General features: G+C 37.7%; 1 protein-coding gene and 1 long non-coding RNA gene across 8 annotated transcripts in view; one reads left to right on the top strand and one right to left on the bottom strand.

Annotated features, from left to right (window-relative positions):
• The window catches only part of nfatc2a (nuclear factor of activated T cells 2a), a 157,557-nt gene that overhangs the window by 61,541 nt on the left and 70,473 nt on the right, over nucleotides 1–25,543 (top strand). For all 3 annotated transcript variants that reach the window (XM_069883607.1, XM_069883605.1, XM_069883606.1), the window contains exons 5-6: nucleotides 30–202; nucleotides 5,282–5,422. In XM_069883607.1, coding sequence (XP_069739708.1) covers nucleotides 30–202; nucleotides 5,282–5,422 — 314 coding nt within the window. The remainder of the gene's footprint in view (nucleotides 1–29; nucleotides 203–5,281; nucleotides 5,423–25,543) is intronic.
• LOC138735589 (uncharacterized) lies at nucleotides 321–11,080 on the bottom strand. Of its 5 annotated transcripts, XR_011339805.1 has the most exons (4): nucleotides 2,941–3,118; nucleotides 1,885–2,029; nucleotides 1,006–1,125; nucleotides 321–835 (listed from the first exon to the last, which is right to left on the bottom strand). It is a non-coding gene; the product is annotated as an uncharacterized lncRNA (long non-coding RNA). The 5 variants fall into 5 exon arrangements; XR_011339804.1 differs by lacking the exon at nucleotides 2,941–3,118 and adding an exon at nucleotides 11,009–11,080 and having other exon boundaries at nucleotides 321–1,125; XR_011339803.1 differs by lacking the exon at nucleotides 2,941–3,118 and adding an exon at nucleotides 11,001–11,064 and having other exon boundaries at nucleotides 321–1,125.

A 25,543-nucleotide genomic window follows, 5' to 3' on the forward strand; every position in this document is an offset into this window, starting at 1 on the left:
TGTAATGAGGTACTTTTTTTTTACGGTAGGATTGATTGTGCTGGAATATTGAAATTGAGAAATGCTGATATCGAGCTGAGGAAAGGGGAGACGGATATTGGCAGGAAGAACACCAGAGTGAGGTTGGTTTTTCGAGTGCACATTCCTCAGTCGAATGGCAGGACTGTCTCACTGCAGGTTGCTTCCAATCCCATTGAATGCTGTAAGTTTTATATTTCAATACAGATATCTTTACAGTATCTATATATATACCTTATTAGAATTGTGATCTTGTTCAATGTTTGAAAGAAATAACAATTCACTTTTTAAAGTTAGCCATTCCAGAATTTACTCGTGTTGCACCAATGAATTAATGGCATACAAGCTCAAAGAGCTTTTCTCAAGTTTGATACGATTCCAATGACGATAACGTAGAAAACAATGGAGTTGATTTCTGTTCTTAAGCACACACAAGACTGAGATAGTATGCACATCTTATTCGACTGACAAAAATTGCTTCTACCAATATTATTCAAACAAAACTTTTTTATGCCTCTATTTGCAGTGCGCTTCACATTCTTAAATTTCATAAAATAAAAACACCCTGAATTCCTCTTTGGGTTTTATAATGAGTGTATTATTTTATGGTCGATAGTACATTCCTTCCTTACTATGAAATATTTTCTTGGAATACAACCCTTTCAAATTCTTATAATTTTCAATACCCTTCTCAAGGCACCTGCAAGTCTTCCTTTTCTGTGGAGAAGAGTCCAAATTGTCAGTTTTTCCGTCCTGGTATCATCTTTCTGAATCACTTTTTCACCCTTTACAAGCTTCTACTTTTTGCTTAGATTTTCTGAAATAAGAAATTGCAGTATCTCAAAAATGGATGAATAAACCTTGACTTCCAGTGTTTAAATTGAACAGAGTATTAATCCAAGTCTCTAAAGCTGGAGTAATTTGCATATAAATGTGTAGAATAAAGATGATGAATGGTGAAGATGTTTTTTTAATTGAGGGTATTACCCGATATTTCCAATTATTCTCTTTGCTTTGAACATCAAAAACGATGTACTTCGTGGTATCTGCACCAGTTGGGAATGAAATAATGTACAGTAAAACTCCTGTCATCCTTAATTCAAGCAACTAGGAAAAAAAAAGAAAATAAATCGGTAAAAAATAAGGAAGTTTAAAACTGGTGCACCTTGGTGTTAGTTTGCCAGTCACTCAGCAAGCAATCTCAAGCAACCGGAAAATTCACTTATCCAGTACCTTCCAATCCCCATAAATGCCAGATACCAGTGGTTTTTACTGTATTCTGATCGGTTTAATTAATAATTTTGCAAACAAGAGATTGTTGAATTTTATCTCACATCCCAAAATAATTTCAGATTGGCCATAAATAACATTTCAGATGCTGTCCGTAATAGGAAAAAAAACCCCTCTGTTTCAATGTTCAAGGTCATCCAAATGTATCATGATTAAGGGATTTAATTGGACAGTTCTATGGAATATCCAGTGCTATTATAAAATCCTGAAATTATTTTCAGGCACAGTGGACTGGAATTCACAACCTGCAAGGAGTTGCCTAGAATTCTCACTGATTTCTGAAGAAATTCGTACTTTCCTGCACATCTAAAAATTCTTCAGGAAGCAATAAAACCCAGTGAGGCCCCAGTTATTGATCAGGGCTTCTGCTGTGACCAAAAAATGTACGACACCTGCCAAAGTCACTGACCTGAAACAGTTGAAAGATACAAAGCTGAGAAACATCTCAAATGCACACTCTTCATGCACAAGTTATTCACACATAAATCTTAAAAATACTTTAAAAATCTAAATTGAGAAAACTATAGCCAAAACATTTACCAGTAAGCAATGAAACAAACACTAGATGACACTCACCAATATTATTTCAGTTTATTGAAATAATTGGAAGCGCCTCTCAGCCCAGATACAATATAGTAGAGGATGTTCCAGCAAGTTCCACACCATGAGTTTGCAATTCCATGCGACAGCTTTCAACTTCCTTACAGGGATCCTCGAGGAGCTAGAAACCAATCAAAGAAACTGATTGCAATGTTGAAACTCTCTGCAAGCATCTTGATATTTCAGAGTTTCTGAACACTACAGAAGAAAAAGTCTGCAGAGTTTCTGAGACAGCTCGTTCTACAGTACGAGTTAGTGATGAACATCATTGGATAAAATTTGCCAAAGTAAGCTATTAACTCAGAGTCCTGAGAGTAGGACTCAGGAATCAGCTGTCACAGTCAATGTGCGTCTTCCCTCCTGACTCGGCATCCCAGCGCGTAGCTTCTGCATCAAGTGTCCCCCTCCTACAATTACTGTACCACATTCTTTCCACACTACCTGATAACATTTTGTTTTCTCCTTTTTTAACATCTGGAGAGATATTTCCTTATATCCATAATCACAAATCTCTTACAGTTGACAATAGAGATTCTATATGAGCTCATTCGAGGGCTTTAAGAGTAAAAGACTTTCAGTTCTCCTGTAAATTCTATTTCTTTCTAATTTTGCAATGCTCTACTGAGCACAATTTAATTATGAAAGGAAATTGTATAACAATGCAGCTACAAAAATTTGTCCAATCAGTTCCTGATCTAAAAGCTGAGATGATTGAGCTCAATTTCCTAACATACTGAAACCACCAAAATATGTGAGAACATCAAGCAGGCCCATGTCTAATCCCAGCTGTAAAATGAAAGGCAAATTTTAAAAAGACTTTCCCTGCTTCTGTTTTCCTTTCGTAAATCACTTGTGCTGACACCACTCAGTTGGAAATTGTCAGCTCTGGTTCATTTGAGTTCCTTCACTCATCTAATTTAGTTATTTTTGGTTTGTTGAACAGATGTGTTTGCTATGTGTTCTATTTTGAGGATAAAAAACTGGAAGTCATGATGTACATCAACACTGCAGTGAGATATTATGATGAGTTACCGAGGAAGATCAGTACTTGTTAATACGATCCTTCATCGAGTGAAATTGTACATAGGTTTCTGAAAACTCATTCTGCTGATAGGGAATGAATGAATAGCTATCAAGGGGCATACAACAAAGAATATTTGTTAAACTCCACTTTGTGGAAGCAATTCTGCTCATGTCAGTTTCTTTTAAACTGAGTCCTTAGTAGTGATATTTAGATGTCAGGTAGTGGTGAAACATGTTTCAGCCTATTGTGTGGTCATAAGAACATCAACATTATGGTCATCACTTTACATAAAAGCATAAATAATTATAATTTGAAAATAGCTTAAAATAGTTCAACTAATGGATGTGACATGACTTAAAGTTAAATCATCTGGAACATTTTGCTTACACACAAAAAAACAAATGTAGGCTGGAGATTTTATTTCTCTACATAATCCAAACGCAAATTAATTTTCAGACATTGTAACTGTATCACAAAAATCCTTCATTTGATGAAAACACTTTAAAAAATGCTGAAGATACAAAAGTGGCTACAAAAGTAGCTGAATTAAACGTGGAAATCTGCAGACGCTGTGAATGAAGTTTACACAAAAACATTGGAGAAACTCAGCAAGGGACACCGAATCCTTTACGAGGCAAAGATAAAGACACATAACTAATGTTTCAGGACTGATCTTATCCTCAAATAAAATGCTGGTGAGCAGAGGCACTGGGAGGAACACAGGGCCACAAGGAAGAGGTAATAGTCTGATTCCACCCCCCTCCCCCATTCAGAGAGCTATCTACTCCCCCATCACTTCTCAGCTTTTTTCTCATGCCTTCCCACCCCATCCTCTTGCCAGTCCTCCTGCTGTCTCTCTCCTCCACCACTTGATTCAGACGCCTGCCTGCTTTTAGCTCATACCTTGCAGAAGGGCTCAGGCCTGAAATGTTGGTTATGTATCTTTATCTTTGCTACTTAAAGAACGCTGTTTGATTTGTTGAGTTTCTCCAGCATATTTGTATAAATTATAACATGTACGCTTTGCTTTTTAAATAAAGAGAGCAAATAAACTTCCCTTTGTGGCTTGGAGCAGTGTTACGAGCCCAAAGGACCCTGAATCCCAGCAGCAATAGACATTCACCAAAACCAGTGGCTTTCAAAACAAAAGTTATTTTTAATCAACTTCAAACATGAAAATAGAATCAAACTTTAACTTAACTCTATTCTTCTACTATACTCTATACTAACCCAAATTACCCCCTTCTAATTCTAAGCGCACATGTATATAATGTGTGTGTAAATTCAAGAAAAGTTCTTTGGTTCACAGTTCAATCTCCCTTCTCCTTCTTCCAAGTTCTCTGGTTGCAGGCAATTGTGCACAGAATTTAACATGTATAAAGTTCACCAGGCTTGGTGCTTGAAAGGTAAATGTTTACCACTCAGGAAGGTTTACAGAGAGAGATATTTGTTGCTCCAGGATTTCCACAACTGAGGTACCACCACTAGTCATCTCAGGGTCTCGCTGATGAAACTTGCCTCATCATGGTCTTCTAGATGGTAACCTCTTTCTTCAAGCTACCACAGAGTTCCATTCCTTCCTCTATTTCAAGAGAAACATCAGACAGATAGCACTTCCAGCCATCTACTGCTCTGGAACTTGCTTTCATCAGTTTCAAACAGTTTTCCCTGGATTACACTTTTCAGTTACTTGTCAATGTTCCACACACCGACTGACTGACTGAGCTGTTAACTCAACTCTCTCTCTTTTCCAACTGAAACTCCAAAGAGAGCATGTGAATCATGTCTTGCAAATCCCCCACCTTCTCCAGCAAACAACAGGAGTTCTTTCTTCTTCTCAAGTTGTTATCTTAGGTAAACAATCCTGTGAGTGCTTTGCAGAAAGGGTACTGATAGACAGCATGACTCCAGCAAGACAATGGTCAAGCATTTTATGATGTCAGTTCAATTAACACCTACTTGTGAAAGGTGCTTACATTCTCCAGAAGATCCTGCAATGTGAACTCTTCAGTCTTTCAAATAAGATCTGTTTTAATACGTGTGCATATATGTGACCTACTCTAAATCTTATAAATTCTCCCCAAATATTAATATTGTTACAGCAGAGTTTAAATTCTTTAATGTTCACCATGTTATGAAAGCATGTTTGGATGCTGACATTCATCTTGACTCGAGAAACAACTTCATTGTGAAACTGGCAATGAGAATATTTGCTGCAGCAAATTAACAGTATAAAGAAGGATATAGTCATTGATTAATGTATTGGATGGAAGCAGCAAATGAGGGCCTTCAGTGCCCAGGGTTCTGGGACAAACTCTGCATCAAATGCATTTTCTTTTATTTTTCCAGCTCAGAGATCAGCCCATGAGCTACCTATGGTGGAAAAACAGAGCACAGACAATTGTTTAGTCACAGGAGGACAGCAAATGATCCTCAATGGTCAAAACTTTACCACTGAGTCAAAGGTGCTTTTCACAGAAAAGACTCCCGGTGAGTCATTATGTTCTTTTTTTAAATCTTGTTGAAAACAAAGTAAACTATTATCTCTGATCAAATCTGAAAAAAGGTTATTGGCATCCTTCAGTCTCTCTACATTTTGTGATATGAGGTTATTGAGTGAAGAATGGCATTTGGTTGGTGGGATATGAACTTGGATGCTTGTCACAGATGATTATTCTATTCAGGTGTGGCAGAATTTTGGATAAAGTACAAAACTTGCCAGGCATTGCACTCCTGCAACCTGGCCACTTAACTCAGGAGCATGTGGCACACTGCCAACGATGATGTGATATTTAATTCTCTCCTTTGTAGATTCTCTGAATGAAGGAACCATGCATTTCATGGTAATTCTGTACTATGAAATATTATATTTGTTACAAGACAGTTTAGAATTCTTGGAATTCGTTTCATTTTAAAAAAAAACTGGGGTACATATTGAAAATGTTGATCCACGAATGGTAGGGTTCCTATTTCAGTACCTCATGAGAACAACTCACTCCAGGTTTGGAAATGATCCAATGTTGAATGCAAAGAAGATTTATTTTTACATCATTTTGTTTCATTTTTAAAATCAGAAGAGGGTGTCCTGTTCTTTGGATTCTTTGAATACGATTATCAGTTGAGAATCATTTGATAGCATATAAAGAGCGGAATTTACGTGTGAATACTAAGAGCTGGGCTGATATTGTTCATCCTATTTCAGGCAACAGACAAAAGAGACTGGCTTTCAAATATATGTGATAATTATTTGAACCCAAATCTTCTGTTTAATGACAAGTGACTCGTCCACTGAGTCAGTATTATTCACTCAAGAAAAAATGAGATGCTTCTTACTTTCACCTCAATAAGAAACATTACAAAAAGGCTCCCGTTTCATTACACACACGTTGCACTGATAAACTCTTGCTGCACATGTGTAAAGAGACAAATGTTCATGTTGGTGGGCAAATTAATATTCCTGAGGAAATAATTCCTCAGAAGGTGATTGATACAGTATAAATTTAAAGAATAAGTATTAGAGTTTGATACCTTAAAAAGATAGCTACATAACCATAAAATGTAACAAATATCAATGAATTATGGAGTCGGTTTTGCAAGTTTGTGTTCCAGTGTGAGGCTTCCCTGCCGACAGCATCCAATGTTCCGGGTACTTTAAACGTGGGAAAGCCTGCACAACTTAAACATGCAGGTGATTTTGTATTCAGGAAGACCATTGAGAATGATCTTTTCAACACCCCCCCCACCCCACCCCCACACCCCCACACCCCCACCCCATACCCATCTCTAAACACCATTTTCTTGTTACACTGACAGTTCTTTTCAATGATGCCGAAACCAATTATTAACACTGTTGTGTTTTTGGACTATCCCATATGCTGCTATGTTTATACAGGGACACCAATATGTCCATTGTAACTTTTTTGACAAACCTTGCCCCGCAACCTTCAGAGATATTGAGCTTCACTTGATGTTCGTTATGATATCAAACTGAACCATATTTGATTAGGTAAAACCATACTTGGAGAATTGTGCATAATTTGGGGTATCTTGCTTTAAAAAAATATAACTTGCCAAAGAGATGGCAGCAAAGATGAGGTGGATAGATTTAGACATGGCTGGTTTGCCACACGAATAAATTAAACCTGTTTTCTCTCTGATGTCGAAGAAAGAGTCAACAGGCTGAATGAAGGTAGGAAGGATGCGTCCCTTGTTTGAGGAATTGTGAAAAGAAGGGGTAAACCAATTACCAATGTGATAAAGGGAAGTTTCAACCCACAGAGGCTGTTGAATCTTTTGTGCTTTCTACACTGGATGACTAACGACGCAGATTCACTGAATTCACTCAAAACAGCCATTGATAGGCTTCTGGATTTTAAGGGAATCAAGGGAAATGGATGTAGTATGGAAAGTAATGTTGAAGTAGAAGATCAGCCATAGAACCATAGAACATTACAGCTAAGAAACAAGCCCTTCATCACTGCTAGCCTGTGCCAAAATATTATTCTGCCTAATTCCAATGAATTGCACCCAGTCCATAGCCCTTCATACCTCTCCCATCCATGTATAAGTCAAAATTTTTCTTAAATGTTAAAATTGAGTCTGCATTCATCACTTCAGCTGGCAGCTTGTTCCACGCTCCCACCACTCTCTGTGTGAAGAAGTTCCCGCTCATTATCCCCCTAAACTTTTCCCCTTTCACCTTTAACCTGGTTTGTATCTCACCTACCCTCAGTGGAAGAAGCTGACCTACATTTACTCTGTCTGTACCTCTCAATTTGAAATACCTCTATCAAATCTCCCCTCATTCTTCTACATTCCAGGGAATAAAGCCCTAACCTGTTTAACCTTTCCCTGTAATTGAGTTCCTGTAGTCTGGGCAACATACTAGTAAATTTTCTCTGCACTCTTTCTATCTTATTAATATCTTTCCTCTAGTTAGGGGACCAAAGCAGTGCACAATATTCCAAATTTGGCCTCACCAATGTCTTATACAACTTTACCATAACATCCCAGCTCCTGTACTCAATACTTTGATTTATGAAGGCCAATATGCCAAAATCCCTCTTTACAACCTTTCTACTTGTGATGCAGCTTTCAGGGAATTATATGGTATTCCCAGATCCCTCTGTTCTATCACACACCTCAGTGCCAAACCATTTACCTTGAGCTTTCTTGGTCTAGATTTGCCCTTTCAACACCTCACACTTGTCTGCTTTAAATTCCATCTGCTATTTTTCTGCTCATTTTTCCAGCTGGTCCAGGTCCCACTGAAAACTTTCAAAACCTTACTTGCTGCCCACAACACCCCATCCTTTGACATCAGAAAATTTGCTGATCAATTTATCACAATATCATCCAGATCATTGATATAGGCAACAAACAACAATAGTCCCAGCACTAATCCATGAGGAACACCACTCGTCACAGGCCTCCAGTCTGAAAAGCATCATCCACCACTACTCTCTGGTTTCTCCCGTCTAGTCATTGTTGAATCAAGTCCACTACTTCACCATTAATACCTAGTAGCTGAACCTTCCTGACTAACCTCCCATGTGGGATCTTGTCAAAGGCCTTACAAAAGTCCACGTGGACAACATCTACAGCCTTTCCTTCATAAACCTTCCTAGTAACCACCTCAAAAAGCTATTAGATTGGTTAAACACAACCTACCATGCCCAAAGCCATGTTGAGTTTCACTAATCAGTCCCTGGCTATCCAACTATTTGTGTATTTGATCTCTTCAAACACCATCCAATAACTTACCCACTACTGACATCAGGCTCAATGGCCTACAATTTACAGGGTTAGTTTTGGAATCTTTTTTAATCAACATGAGTTACCCTCCAATCCTCCTTAGCTAAGGACATTTTAAATATTTCTGCCAGAGCCCCTGCAATTTTTACACTAGCCTCCCTCAAGGCCAGAGGGAATATCTTGCCAGGCCCTGGGGATTTATCCATCCTTATTTGCTTTAAGATAGCAAGCACTTCCTCCTCTAATTTTTATTGGTTCAATGACCTCACTGCTTAAGGGAAATGGTAAGTACAGAAAAAGAACTAGCAACAAGGAAAGATACAACAAAAAGAAGAAAATTGGCGGACAAAAAAAATAAAGTACAAAACTCTACAAACGTATAAGGTGGAGAAGAACATAATGAAGACAAAACTGAAGTATTATGAGCTAGGAGAAAAAACGCACAAAATACTAGCTTGGCAGCTTAAAACAGAACAAACTAAAAGAACAGTATTGGCATCAAGGAAAAAGGACAAACAAATTACATATAACCCAACAGAGATCAATGAAAACTTCAAAGAATTCTACGAGCAATTATACCGAACTGAGAACGAAGGGAAAGATGACAAAATAGATAAGTATCTAGCTAAAATTGAACAACCAAAATTGCAAGAAGAGGAGCAAAACAAATTGGTAAAACCATTTGAAATAGAGGAAATACAGGCTATATTAAAAAAAACTACCGAACAATAAAACTCCTGGAAAGGACAGACTCCCAATAGAATTCTATAAAATATTTAAAGACTTATTCATTCCTCCTCTCCTAGAAGTAATGAACCAGATTGAAGAAACACAAAACATGCCAGATTCATGTAAAACAGGAATAATTACAGTAATACCAAATACCACTAACACCTGCATCATATAGACCAATATCTCTACTTAACATCAGATTATAAGATAATAGCAAAACTATTAGCAAACAGATTGGCCAATGGTGTACCAAAAATAGTAAAACTAAATTAAACTGGAATTATTAAGAAAAGACGAACAATGGACAATATCTGTAAGTTAATTAACTTAATCCATGCAGTACAAGGAAATAAGATACCAACAGTGGCAGTTGCTTTAGATGCGGAGAAAGCCTTTGACAGAGTAGAATGGAATTATTTATTCAAAGAACATCAGAGGTTCAACCTACCAGAGAAATATATTAATTGGATTAAAGCATTGTATAAGGGACCATTGGCAAAGGTGACAGTAAATGGATATGTATTGAACCAATTTAAATTAAGCAGGTCAACTAGGCAAGGATGTCCACTAGCTATAGTGTTAGCTATAGAACCCTTGGCAGAACTAATAAGAACAGAAAATAAGAGGGATAAAAATAAAAGAGAAGGAATATAAAATCAGTCTATTTGCAGATGACATCATAGTATACTTTACAGAACCTGAATTATCAATAAAAGAATTACATATAAGAAATTGAAGGAATATAGAGAAGTATTGGGGTACATGATCAACGCAAATAAAAGTGAAGCAATGCCAATGAATTATGCGGATTTCACAAAGTTTAGGAAAGAATCACCATTTAGATGCCAAACACAAGCAATCCGATATCGAGGTATTCGATTAGATAATAATCTAGGCCATCTATACAAACTAAATTATCAGCTATTAATGAAGAAATTACAAGATGACTTAGAGCATTGGAAAGATTTACCACTAACACTGATAGGAAGGGTAAATTTCATTAAAATGAATATCTTCCCAAGGATACAATACCTATTTCAATCGTTACCAATTCCCTTAACAGAGAAATTCTTCAATGAGCTGAAAAAATAAGGAAATTCTTTTGGAAAGGGGGGATACCGAGAATAGTGCTATATAAATTAACAGAATGGTTCAAACAAGGGGACTTACAGCTACCAAACTTTAAGAATTATTATAGAGCAGCACAATTAAGATACCTATCAGATTTTTATCAAACAAGGGAAAAACCAGATTGGACCAGGTTAGAGCTCGATAAAATAGGGGAGAAGGTACCAGAACATATACTTTATAAGTGGGATGAAAAGCTGGTGCAACATAGAAGTTCACCAGTACTGCACCATCTGCTCAACATTTGGAAGAAGATTCGCGTAGAAAGGAAAAAAAAACAAATTACCAACTACCAAAATTATTATTGACGCAAAATCAACTAATCCCCTTCACAATGGGTAACCTTTCCTTTAGAGAACAGAAAAGAAAAGGGATCAAAAGAATAGAAAATTGTTTTTTGGGAAATAATTTATTATCTTTTGAACAAATGAAGTACAAATATGGTATAACTCACAGTTGTACCTTGTAAAACCAATGTTGTCCCTTACTATCCTTTTGCTTTTAATATATCTGTGGAAGCCCTTATGAGGATGGTAGAGCAGACTCCGAGCCAAATGATCCAAGCCTGCTCTTGTATCATATGCCCTTCTTTGAAGTGAATCACTTGTGCTCTTAGTATAGATAATGCACTTTGCTTTGGTTGCACAAACAATGCTTGGGTTGTTAAGTTTGCTGCTTTTGATGTGGTCAGCGCGGAATGGCAGGAAACCAAAAGTTAATCATTGTTAAATGCAACGTGTGGTTCACAATTTGCTGCTGAATTTGTGCCAACTGGTGACTTAAAAATGAAAGCATTGGGAGGTAGAACAGGACATGAGAAAATGCAGTTATCGTAGATTCACTGCAGCAAAGGAAGAGGTGCAGTTCCACTTCCAGACCCCACTCCCTTTCTAAACTTTTAATAGAAGCAATTATTAGTAACTAGGAGATAACATCAGGACACATCATTGTGTGATTTTTAGACAGAGATATTATTTATTAATTGTTAGGGAAGATGTCATCATGTTTGGAAATCTGAAACCATTTGCTGTCCACATTTCATAGGAATGGCTTTGTTTGAAAGAATTCAATTGGTTTGGAGGTGATTCTCAATGTATTGGTTCCAGTGAGAATCATCCCCTCATGCAGACAATATTTCTTTACCCAACCCACTAAACCTTCCCAACCTCACTCTTTTGGCTGACTTAGATACAGTGACAACCAACTACAAGCTAAAACTACACCACGGAGTTTGCACATATTCCTTTCAATGCTCATTTTTGATATGTTTACCCTGATGGCTCACACACAAAGAAACAATGATGTTAATACAGGTGGGCATCAACCTACCCAAGGCAGATGTATCTGTCTGTCTGAAATATCAGTGGTTAAATGCATAGCCCTTAAAGTGACAAAGTCCTTTGTTCACACTCAGGAGGCCCTTCATTAGAGTTTTCTTGTACCAGAATCCTGCAGATCTGGGCAGTTCAAAACTGCTTGTCTACAGCAGTAGCAGGTATGGACGCCACCACATTTGTAACCTTAGAGTTTGACATAGACCTCAGTCTACCATAATATTTATGCTAGGAGAGCAATCAAGCTTAAATAAGGAGTTCAGAAGGATGCGCTAGGAGTAGCACTGAGCAGATGAGGTGCCAACCTGGTGTGGAGAAGCACTGAGCAGATGAGGTGCCAACCTGGTGTGGAGCAGCACTGAGCAGATGAGGTGCCAACCTGGTGTGGAGCAGCACTGAGCAGATGAGGTGCCAACCTGGTGTGGAGCAGCACTGAGTAGATGAGGTGCCAACCTGGTGTGGAGCAGCACTGAGCAGATGAGGTGCCAACCTGGTGTGGAGCAGCACTGAGCAGATGAGGTGCCAACCTGGTGTGGAGCAGCACTGAGCAGATGAGGTGCCAACAGCATACACTAAGTGTATGTGTGCTTTGTGAGATTTAAGTCAGGCTTAGTGGGTTCACAGAGAAGTGAGTCCAGATATAAGCTGACAAGCAAGGAATAATCTTTATTGTACACATGGGGAACTTGTATTGGAGAAGACACAAAACACACTAAAGCTACCTAGGCATTCACATTGAATACAGCAATCTCCAATACTAGTGGTCACCTACTCTCTCTTTGTTACACACATGCAGTAATGCACTCTCTTACAAGACAGGGACTTCAATGCACACTTCTGATTCCCTGTACCAATGGAGTGAAGCTCAATGCTAAGTATTCCCACACAATACTACAGTCCCACTCTAAGAGTAGAGCACACCTTACCAATGACTCCTTCACCGATGTCCACTGTTCACCACTTGATTGAGAGCAGCATTCATAGTCAGGACCATGGAGCAGAGAGAGTGGTTGGTGGCACGTGGTGAGCTTTTAAAGTGCAGGAAGCTGGGAGTTCGACCCAGGTAATCACTACCAATTTAAAGGGGCCAATGGGCATCAGTGTGTGATTTAAAGGGGCCACTGGTCAGTTGTGGACTAATGAGTGGGGAGAGTCCAACCTTGATTGGCAGGTGATGCAACTTTCATCTAGATTCGAGATGGAGAGGCCACATGACCCCCACAATCCACACTACAATGTGCCAACCCTGTGAAGAGCAGGACTGAACAGATGAGGTTCCAACCTGATGAAACTGCAAAGGAGGAAGGTATGGGATCAAAACATTAAAAATAGCAGACAAGAGATAGAACTAAGTCAGTTCATAACTAAGATCAGGTTACAGATCTGCAATCCTGCCCCATAAAATCCTGAATGGTGGTGGACTATTGAATACTGACAGGTGAAAGAAACTCTGAGCATCTCCATCCTTGTTGATGGTGCTGCATTAAACAGTTTCAAGCATTTGCCAAGTAGTTGATACAATTGGCTTCCTCCAGGGATACTCACCATTATAGAAATCAGTTTTCATTCAGTTTTTATATTCAATATAGCACCAAGAACATTGGGTATAACAAAGATGATGGGACTGGATCACAGGCAGTCTGTAGTACTGGAAGCAGCACTTCATATCTCATAACGGAGTTCTTCATTATTAACATCCTAGGGATCATCTTTCACCAGAAACTCAGCCAATCCAGAGGCAAGAGCAATTCATAACAAGTGCCAAAGCCTTCCACCCTCTTCCACTTGAAATTCAAGAGAATGTGATATTCCCTGTTGCACTTAATTATTTAATCCTGTAGCACTATCGTTAACTTCTTTATAATCTTGCTATCTTTTACCATGTATTGGCCTTAACTCTTGTTATTTGTAATAAGCCAGATATTACACACCTGTCCTGAGATTTGTTAAAGTCTCTTAACCTCAAATCAAATTTCACTCTTCCCTCTTTTATCCCCCTTTCAGAAAGAAAAGCAATTATGACATGCTCATTCCACACTATAACATTACTTTGGATGATCAATAAGGCGGTTTCTTTCAAAGCTCAGAATTATATTTTGATATCAGAGAGATTCTGTGGATACACCAATACTATGAAATTGTTGAATTGATCAACGCTGTTGTAATGTGAGGATCAGTTGCACCTGGAATGTAAAACCATGGCTGCTGGATGTAGAGGGCGTCGAAAGAACCAAAGACTTGTTGATCCAAACCAAGGCTTTTATTAACTAAAAGACAGGAGCATATCACATGTAGGTCGACCAGTCCAGAATGACCTGATCAGGCTAGGAGCAATCCTTTAAGACCTGCCAGTAGGTGTGGCTACGCTCTCAGTCAATCACAGTCATCCTACACTACAATCTATACATGTACACATTGGTGTTAGAATCTGTACTATCACACTGGACAAAGCAGATCCCAACTGACAACCAGCATGGCTGCATTTCAAAACCGAGCAATATTGGTGTTCTGCTGGTTGACAGGACTTGCATTTTGAAGTGCTGAACTATGTTTTATTTAAACCTGTTTGAATCCATGGTTTGGCTGTAACATTTTGACAAACTTGAAATTTGTAGTTGTAGGTCACCTAAATGCTCTGTCACACAAACAGCTTGAGGCTGATTTTTCTCTTACAGTTTCTTGGAGCAGACTTCATTTAAAATGATTTTTGTTGAGGTGAATCCACACTATCAGATTCACTGACAACGCAGTGGCGTATCCTTGATTTCCTGAATAGTTTCACATTGGAATGCTGCTGTTATCCTTGAGCTAGTTATTGAAATCTAAGACTTATTCCATCATCAGTGAATCAGCTAAGTGTATGTTCTTTAAGCTATATGTAGTGTTGTATAATATAATCTTTTATCGACTGAAGAATTAAATAAAGCAACCAAATGCACAATTACATGAAATCAAGAGGAGTAAGGAACTTTGGATGGTTGCCACACCAACTGAAACAATCTGGAGCTTAATAGCCTTTAAACTCTTTCATTAATATAGACAATCATTTCCAGCAAGTTTTCATTGGGTATTGTTTTTATATGGTGCTGTGATGTTAGTGGGGCACTGGTTTATAGTTTACCTTTGAAGAATGCTCTGGGTTCTTACATTTTATGGAGTTTTTTTAAAAAAAAGGTAACAAAGTTATGTTGACATCTGATCTTCATATAAGGAAGGATGTAATCAGCAAATCTTGGTCTCAAGTTGAGGTACCCCCACATGGTAGCAGGAAATGATTTGAAAGAGTATGGGTTCTGACAGACAATTTTCAAGTAGCTCCTTTAAATTAAGCTTTAAAAATTACAGTTTTACTTTCTTTATAGCCAGGTAAAGATGATAGGTGTTGAAGTTTGTTGTTCACCTCCATTTAACCACTTTTAAAAAGTTATTGATCAGTCATCTTCTGTGCCTTGCATTTCAGCTCATCATTAATTCTGGCAGTTACTTGCAGTCACTTCCAATCTCATGGATTCATTCTATTTTCTTGATATATTCAGGATTCTTGAAAAAGAGTTATTGTATCATTGCCAAAAAATGATCAAATTGAGGCCATGAGTTCCAAAGAACAATCTGACCAGAAATTGCACTCAAAATTGCAAATTTTCAAGTGTTTTTTTAAGCTCACTTTCTGCTGAAACTTGTTTACCTGTTGCAGCATGGAAAATCTGTCATGATTCATCATGATCGGGTGACATTTCCTCAGTAACTTTTAAAAAGAATTGACAACATTCCTTGATGCATTTAAGTTATAAGCTGGTGTAATTTTATTAATATGTTTGGCACCTGAAGATGACAGCAATTCAATCTGAGTTGGATCCATTTTGTGGTGGAAATTACTTGAATTTTCAGTCACTGTGCTTTGGCTGATTTTAAATTAATTATGCTGAAAGAAGCCAGGACAATCTAGCTGAAACTTCAGATCCATATGCTTATTTAAGAAAGAAAGGGTTTTATTCAGGAGCAGGCTCAATGGCCTGTTCAGTAAAGCGCTGCCAGATGAGCTTGTAAACCAGAAAGTTGCATAATCAATTGCTGGCCTCTGGAAGGTTAGTTGAGTGAGATGCTGCATTTGACTTCAGTTTCTCTAGGTGAGAAAAATAAACGCAAGGACACAGGAGCAGTATGTCTTCCACAGGCAATTCTTTACTCCAGGCTTTGGATCAGATGTTTTGTGCAGAACCAATAAATTGTTTGAAATAGGAATTGATCATGGCACGAATGCACAAGGGGCAACTGGGACTTCATAAATCTTGGGCCTAATAATCTAAGTTCTTCTTCAAATTAACAAGAATAGACAATAATAGTGAACAAGAGTCAACCTTGAAACAAATGTAAAAGGAAAGTAAATGAAAGGAATGAAGTGTATTATGAAAGGAAAAAAAAAGCCTGGTAATGTTTCAGAGCTACATTGACCTCCGCCAGTGGGCTGATATCGCCTCCAACCGTGCATCTTGGCGCCTCACAGTTCGGCGGGCAGCAACCTCCTTTGAAGAAGACCGCAGAGCCCACCTCACTGACAAAAGACAAAGGAGGAAAAACCCAACACCCAACCCCAACCCACCAATTTTCCCCTGCAACCGCTGCAACCGTGCCTGCCTGTCCTGCATCGGACTTGTCAGTCACCAACGAGCCTGCAGCAGACGGGGACATACCCCTCCATAAATCTTCGTCCGCGAAGCCAAGCCAATGAAGAGAATAAAGATAAATTACTTACCCAAATGGCTGCAATGAGATTAAGATAGAAAAATCCAGAAATTTAATATTGCGCAATGGAGAGGCTCAAAATGAAAAAGTTTTTTTTTTGGGAGGTATTAACTAATTGGGACAAACCAAATTTTCCAACAAATTGTTTAATTGGAACATGTAAATATATGCCAAGCCACAAATTGCTGGGTAAAGCTATGAAATTCCCCCTCCTTTTTTTGGGGTTATCTGCACCAAATTTTGACCCAGTGACCTCTATCAGAATGTGGAAAGTGGTCACTTTTGTTTTTCATGGTGAAATAGTCCACTTAGAATCCTTTCACTCAAAAAGGTCATGATCCACTTGAACAGTAATTAAACTAAAAATCTGAGAAGAATATTTGGGTTGAAACATTGATGTGGGAGTTAATTTTTCCTAATTATATATTAAACCATGTCAGATTAAAAATGATTTAGTTCTAATTTTCTAACTTCCATCCAATCATTTGCAACTTCAGAAGACATCAGCAAAATCTGCAGAGGTGGACATAAAATAGCATTACAGCGGTTGATCAGAGATACCTACTAGGAATTTCCCAATGAACCAGCGTGAATATAACACAACCCTACCTAACGATCTGTGCCACTTAAATCTTTTGATGTTTGCAGTTGGCTGTGCAGCAGAACATATCTTGGGCAAATATTTAGTTCCAGCTCCTCAAATTGGAGAATGCACACTTCAAGTAAAACAGAGCAATTCCTGTGCAGAATTCCTGCTGTATACACTCCTTATGCCATTCTCTCAACTGCAAATGATGGCAAACAGAACCCATTGCAATAATTAGGGAGAAAGGTTTCATTATGTGGAGAGCTACATTGGTTCCTCCACAAACTTAGCGAGGAAATTTTAAATTATTTTCCCTTTAAGAAAATAACAACATTTTTTAAAAAAGGTGTGAGCTCATTTTAGAATTTATAATTACTAGGAATGGATTGACCCAGTTAATTACATTTATTTTAAAAGTATTTTCCATTGAAGGGAAATGTATGTCAAGACATTTGGACTTATTAAAATCTTGTCCATCCACCCCTTGCATATAGAGCAAGTTGCTATTCTCCCAGAAGCATTTTCAAACACTTAGCCAAATGCAGAAACTTTGCTGGCTTGAACGGTGATTAATAGATCAGGTTAGATGTACCAAATGCTGCCAAGCATCTTGAGAATAGAGACCTGGAAGATTATCTGATGAGGTTAAGAGGAATGGATTGGCTGCAATGACAGTGAGCGAGCAGAAATGTTGGCCAAGTTTTTGAAAACAAAGAGAAACATTAAAGGCATTTTATGGAGAGGTTAGAAGTGGGTAATGATTTCCCTCAGGATTTAGTTCTGGGCTGCTATACTTCTCTGTGATATCTCTGATCTGAATTTAAAAAATTAGAGAGAATACTGTCAACCTTTTATGGTTATATTAGGTTGAAGAAGTAATTATTAATTAATTAGAGGATAAAAATAAATGGATATTGATAAAGATGGACATTAACTCCTGCTTTTTGCTCAGGCCCGAAACATACCTTTATCCCTTCTGGATGCTGCAAGACCTACTGAGTAACTCCAGCATAATTATTATATTTAAAATTAAAACTTTATCAGATCACCAATGTTTGCAAGATAATTTTAAATGTTTATAATTGTGTAAGTTCAGGGCTGAATAGATGGTTAGTTGCAAAAGGTGAGGGATTATACATCAAGGGTTTAGAACAGGAAACTGGAGAAATTCCATGATGCAGAGAATTCTGAGGACATGAAATTTACTTCAGGGATTAACAGTTCAGGCAGAAGATTTGGCTGGGTGTTCCTGAGAGTGACATCTTGTCTACTTTGACTCCTGGGAGGTTCAGTCAAACATCTACTCACATGAACAAACTGATGGTATTAATGATACTGGTAATGAAATTACAGCAGTGAAAGATGAGTAGCTCAAAGGAAAGATCATGTGAAGGGTTAGCATGTACTGACCGGAATCAATACGCGTTGTTATGTCGTAATTCCTCCTTATTTTAAGTCCTTCATGGTCTATTAAAGCTCATTGCTTTACCTCTTCAGCATCGCTTGTATTGGTCTGTACCTCTCCTCCATCACCATTGACAGACTCAAAGATGCTTCCTTTACCTTGAATGCTTATTTTCCCTCCATTTTGGTGTTGCTTCCTCCAACTTTCATGAACTTCAATTCGATCAAAATGCTGCCGGATCGCTCCAGTTTCTTTCTGACTTACCTTCACTCTTTGTTTTGATCTTTGCTGATTTGCATGAAGTTCCTGACTTTTCATGTATTACATTTAAAATCCTTCCCTGCACTTTTACATTGTTGTCTCCTTTGATCCTATAGTCCTCAGACCATCTCCATCCTCCTATGAGACACTATCTTCCTTTGACTGTGTCCCTTTACTGACCATCCTTCACTCTGCTATCAATGAGCTATCTGGATACATGTTTGGAAATCTCTCTCATTGCCTTTCTACCGCTTTCTATTTTAAAAAAAATCTTAAATTCACCCTTTTGTCACCTCTTTTAACCCCCATTCCTTCAGGGATTAATGAATCCAATACTCCTTTCCTTCTGTTGGGAGACCCACTACATAAATACACTATTATTTTTGTCCGATTTCCAGAAATATACTAACCAGTTATTGGGGACTGAGAGATTGCTCAATGATAGATCTCATAAACAAAAAAATGGTTCTATTGCCAAGTATATTAGGAGTATTTGAGCTACATTGGTGGGTAATACATTCCGAACTATGCACCTTTGTAAATCATTAATAATTGGAACCAGCGATTATTGCAGAGGAAAGTAAACTTGCTGCACTGTATTTCTCATTGATTCCATTAACCATACCAGTGTTGAATAGCTGCTGAGTTTGAATGTAATGCTGCTTTCTCCTTTCCTGGATCACCAGTGAAGGAAATCAAGGAAATTGTATTGGAATGCAGAGTAATCCCAGCTTTGAAGGAGCAAATGAAAGGGCTGTAATAATGTAATCAACTGAAATCCACTGAAAGGCCAATTAGTCGAAAAAGCAAGCATTCAAATCCATAGATGCGTGGCTGAATTTAGATCCCTACACGAACCAGACGACATGAAAGGTTGCTTTTAAAAATGTGGCAAGAGAATGGTTGATTTTCCAGCAGGTCTGCAGGCTGTTGTTTATCAGTCAGGCTAGAACAGGCTACGCTTGTTTTTCATCCCCTTGCATTCTTCCAGACAGATTCTGGGGTGCCCTTGATTTTGACATTTAGAGTGGGGGGGGGGGGGGGTGTAATTGGATGCAGGATGAGAGGTTGATCCAGAAAAAAAGGAACATGTGAGCAAATTTGATTTAGACCAAGGCCGGTTTAATTGATTGTGGATATCCACTCATTGTGGTGGAGACATTAATTGAACCTGAAATGCTGGCTCTATGGACAACAACTGTGTATTCAGATGCCCTTTGGAGATGCTCTGTTTCTCCCTGTTTACTCTTGCTAAAACAGTTCAAAAATGTACTGTAAGGAGAAAAATATACCAAAGGAAAAAAGAAAGCGGTCTTATGTGGAGAAGGAGACATTGTAAGGAGGTAAGAGGAATGAACAGGAGAGTGAACGGAAGAGAAATTAAGGTATAAAATGTTGTGGTCCAGTCATAATAAGGAGTAAAAATGCAGAGGGTGTTTTTTAATCACCAATCCAGATTCAGAAGATGGGCTGAAGCAATTTTTAATACCTTGGTTGTGAAAAATACTTTTCTATTAAAATATGTGTTATCCAATCTTACACTGCCATGTGATTGTCTCCTCTATTTTTCAACTTTGACTGAGAACTTGGAGTCAGGATTTACATCCTCAAATTTTCTCAGAAGTAGATGGTGTGCAGATTAATTTGTGTTTTCTAAATTGGTGCTAAAAATGTATGCAGGACAGAATTCTTTTTGCTGAGCTATGCTTTTGCAGCTCAATTCATGTATTTTACTCTTGCTCCATTCTGAGATTTAGAGTTTAATCCAACTTGTGATATGACCCAGTTTGATTTTAATCATCAATGTATCAGTTCAAAATATTTCGACATAAACACACAAAAACTTTTTAATGCAAGTTTGGGGATATTGTCCTTATTGATAAATCTGATAGCATTCACGGTCAGTGAGATTTAAGTGAGGGATTAGCTCTGAAAGAGCAGGTTGCTGCAGTTTAGATGGGCTAGATTTAGTGCCAGTTGATGAGAGATTGGTGCTGGCTGTCAGGACCAGTAATCAATGAGGTAGTGCAACTAAAGGTTCTGGATATATTCATGGGATTGCTAACTCTTTAAAGAAAATAGCTCGAGTTATATTGCAAGTATTTGCTGCTGGAGGGAAGCACTGCCCACAAGTGCAAGTACATGAGAAAAATTACGAGTGGATTGTCCAAAGAGCGTACATTAGATGAGGAGCACCCAAGATCTATATTAATGGTGAGTCCATTTTCTCACCGTGGGTACAGATGTAGAACATGACACTTCTTTCAAAGTAGGGCATTAACTGGACCAAAGTTAACATTAGAAAAATGATATTTCAACATTGGATGGATCAGATTTTACAGTTTGTTTTTTTGTTGATGTGTTTGCTTCTGTTAAACCTTTGGGTACCAATATTAAAATCTGTAAAGCAAATTGATGAAATGAATTATTATATTCTGGTTTGTGAATGTACATTGCATGTTGATAATATGAAGCTACGGACTCCATGAGGTCTACTTACGAGTTTGATAGTTTTAAGGTTCACAAAAGTAGTGGCTGAATGGAGCTTTCAATTCCTTTCACCTGAATGTTTTTAAGTGGAATGGAGCATACCAGCATTTCACTTCTGCATATGTGGTGACTGCAGAAGAGCACATTAAAAGTAACAAGTGAACCTGAATTATAGATTAAAGTGTTCATCCATCACGAATAGATGTTTGTACAAATCAAATGAGATAAGTATACTTCACAAATGTGAAGTAAGATACAAGTTGTCATGGTTGAAAATAAGCAGTTCACGAATACCAATGTTACTTCATGGTAGGATTTTCCAATAGGTTGGATGCAGAAATCTTGCTTATTGTTGGCTGTAGATTGATTGAATAATTTAATGGATATACTGCAGTCTCTTTTTCACCAAACTATATCATTTTTAAAGTTAAAAAAATACAGTTGCAGTGTCATGCATATGCAAATTGGTGCTGCAATTTTGTTTGGCATAAGTAAGAATATTGTACTTTGGAGGCATGACCTAGACATGGGGAAGAAGACTATAATAATGGCAGAGTGACCTTGGTAAAAGTTGCTGTGATATGGATGGAAAACCTTTGGTGCAAATGGAAGAGGCTTTCATGGAGTAATTAGGAAAAATTCGACTTCGGATGGTTGAGGAGTCTAATGAGGGGCCATTTAAAATGATCACAGAGGGACGGGAGAAATTTCTTTTGAAGGAGAATTCTTGGAGTATTTAGTGATTGCAAATGTTTGAGGGAGAAACTATTCTCTTTTCAAGTGAAAGTTGAAAATAGATTTGAACCTGAGAAAAGGTTTACAGCAATGGATTCAGGAGGGCCAGAGGTATATCTAAATTGTTGCATTAAAGAGCCAACCATAGATGATTACTGATTGGCTTTTGATCCTATGAATTTCTATGACTTGTGCTAACAAGATCTCATCCATGTCCAGCTATTTGATTTTAATATCAGTGGTAATGAAGAATAAAATTAGAAAGTCATGAAAAAAAGAATAAAAACATGATAGACTGTGTAACAAAAGCCAATAATGGATGGAGCAAATTTCAATTGCAAGCACTTTTGTGAGCACCTGGAACTGTTATCGGTCTAAAAGGGGTGTTATCAAATGCCAGACTCCTGAAGAGCGCATGTTATTGGGATGAGGTTTTGTGAAGGGAGATTTGCTTTGGCTCGGTGACCTGAGTTGAATCATTGAACAATGTCCTGGTCTGTGCCACAGCCTCATTTCTACCCTGCAAGATTACATTGCCACAAATGTGGCACTTAGTGAAGAGGGCCTGCAACTCCACATGGCTATGGGATGTGCCAGGAGACTCACAAGATCAGTCTTGTCCTTCAAGATTTCCCATATATGAACTTAAAAATAGAAATTTTATTTGAAAATTAAGTTGAGGCACTGCTTTTCTCAGAAAAGTTGAACTTTCAGTCTGGTACTATTAATTAGAATTCTTTGTGGCCAAAAAGTAAATCAAATATTGCCCCTCTATAAATAGCAAACTATAATTATTACGATAATTTCTTTAAATATACAGCATGTTGTGAATAATTTGAAATGAGTCATCGTACGGGACTTTCTGTAAAAAAGAGTTCGAATCAGCTTCAATACACATTTCAATAGGTTAACATGCAGCTTCAGAAACTCTTCATGTTTGACTTCAGCCAAATACTGGAAGGCTTCATAAAATTAAATAGCATTTTGCATCAATCGAAAGTACAGAATTCTAAATAAATGTTAGTCAGCCAAATTATTTTAAATTTCAGATTTGCTCTTTAATCAATTCCCAACTGGAATATAAATGTCTAACATAAATGCTCTTCTAAATTATATACATGTCAGCAAATGACTATTAAATTAAATATTATTTCAGTTGTCTACTTGTCCAGCAGAAAGTGCATGTTACAATTGCATTTTTGTCAGTTCATTCAAATTCAAAACCTTGATTTATCAAATCTAGCTACACAATCCTTTGCAAAAAATATTTGCTTTTGTGTGGAGTTTTTGACCATTATTATCCAAATTGTGAATGTGATCAAAGAAAATTCCTTTGTAAAAGTTAATTCCTCAATTTGAAATACATTTAGAGAAGTAGCTGTAATCTTTTATCACCTAGAAATCATGGGCTTTACCAGTTTTATAGGTGTAAAACAGTAGAAATTTGGATCAATTGGAGTTCCTTTCTTAGTATCCCAAGTATGATAGTCCAGATTCTATCACCAATGTGTCTATGTACAGATGGTCGTGTAGGATGACTGTGATTGGCTGAGAGTGTAGCCCCACCTACTGGCAGGTCTTAAAGGATTGCTCCTAGCCAGACCAGGTCATTCTGGACTGGTCGGCCTACTCGCGATATGCTCCAGTCTTTTAGTTAATAAAAGCCTTGGTTTGGATCAACAAGTCTTTGGTTTTTTCGACATGCTCTACACAAAGTGTACACAAGTGTTGCAGTTACATTTCTTCAAAACCCAGTTACCTCAGCCATGTGAAGAATGTAGAACCAATCATCTCCGTGGCGAGAGAAAATGTTGATTGGTAACGAGGCAGATGTAGATAAAGAATACAGTAAAACCCCTGATATCCAGCATTGATTGGGATAGGTAGATGCTGGATAAATGTATTTTCTGGTTGCTTAAAACTTACTCTGACAATAAAAACACACAAAGCTGGAGAAACACAGCAGGTCAAACAGTGTCCCTTATATAGCAAAAATAAAAATAAATAACTGTCTTTTCAGGCTTGAGCCCTTCATCAAGGTGTGAAAAAAATCTTGGCAGGCATCCGAGCAATTCCACTAAGAATAAACAGCTTAAAAGACAAAAATACTATACTGTATTTCCACTGAACAAACTTAACTTGCATTAATATATAAATCTTAAAGAATTTTACTTTATTTTCATTGACATTATTTGAAAACATTTAACTGTTGCTGAATCTGTAGTTCCTCCTCCTCCTCCACGGAGCTGGCAGAAATATGAACAATAACGTTATAGATAATTACCCATCCTTGCCCCTCACTAAAGTTTACAGATAAAGCCTCTGACCAGGGCAACTCTTACTGAGCAGGGATAAGGAGACACATTAAGAGAGTCACCCCAACAGTGAGCAACATTAACCAGCTCCTCATTCTGGGTGACACCATTTCTGTTTCATACAACTTTATTCAAACAGCTGCTATGAGAAAAGCCTGATGAAGGCCCTCCATTGGCTAAGTATTTGCTCCCATCTTCACCAAAGTTTATGGAGTTACTTCACAGAACATTTACTTTTACAATTTTAAACACATGCATTTTTACCTATTATTTTACTCTTATTTACTTTTGTTTTTAAAATTTATTTTCCACCTTTTTTTTGCTGGTTGTTTGAATTCCAGTTTTACTGTATATGAATTATGTTTTTGCCTGAGTTACTTGGGCAAGGAGTCTATATTTATGTATTACTGCACACCATTACCATTAAACTCTAGGTATTGGCCTCTTCACCAAAGGAGATGTTGGCCTGGTGAGCTTTATGTGTCTGTGTGTCAATGAAATAAATCCCCCTTCTCCTACCACTCCTAAATTAGGGCCTTCAATGTGGCATCTGCATGACCTGTCTAGATCTGATTTCTTTCCATTTTATGATCAATTTCATAGGTTCACATTGGACCTAGGAAGCACTTCCCCTTACAAACTGTTAGGTGCCCTCAACTCCTCTACGGGCTCCCTTTCTCTCTCCTCATCTCGCAATTACACTCACTACTAAATCAATCAAACAAGATGGGTGGCATTGGTTGCACATGTGAATCACTGTAATGAGGTCTTTGTCCACATCATGTGACCCATGCCAAGTTCCTTCTGATTCTAAATCTGAATATCAGATGTAGATTGCTGAATGATGCAATTACCTTCTTTTGGAACACTTTTTTTGTAATTTTTTTATTTTTCACACTATGAACCATTTCAATCAAAATACACACAAACATTTCATCTTGAATAGACACAGTGGCATTTTCTCCCCTTTTTTCCCCCCTACCTTCCCTCCCTCCTTCCCACCCCCCTCCAAACTTTTTTGCACTTCATCCAGTTTGAGGCCTAATTCTTTATTTCTTATATTACTTAGAAGAAAGATCTCTGGATTTTTTGGTATGTTGCTATTTGTGATTTTATTTAATACTTGAT

This window comes from Narcine bancroftii, chromosome 6 (assembly GCF_036971445.1).
Source record: "Narcine bancroftii isolate sNarBan1 chromosome 6, sNarBan1.hap1, whole genome shotgun sequence".
Lineage (NCBI taxonomy): Eukaryota > Metazoa > Chordata > Chondrichthyes > Torpediniformes > Narcinidae > Narcine > Narcine bancroftii.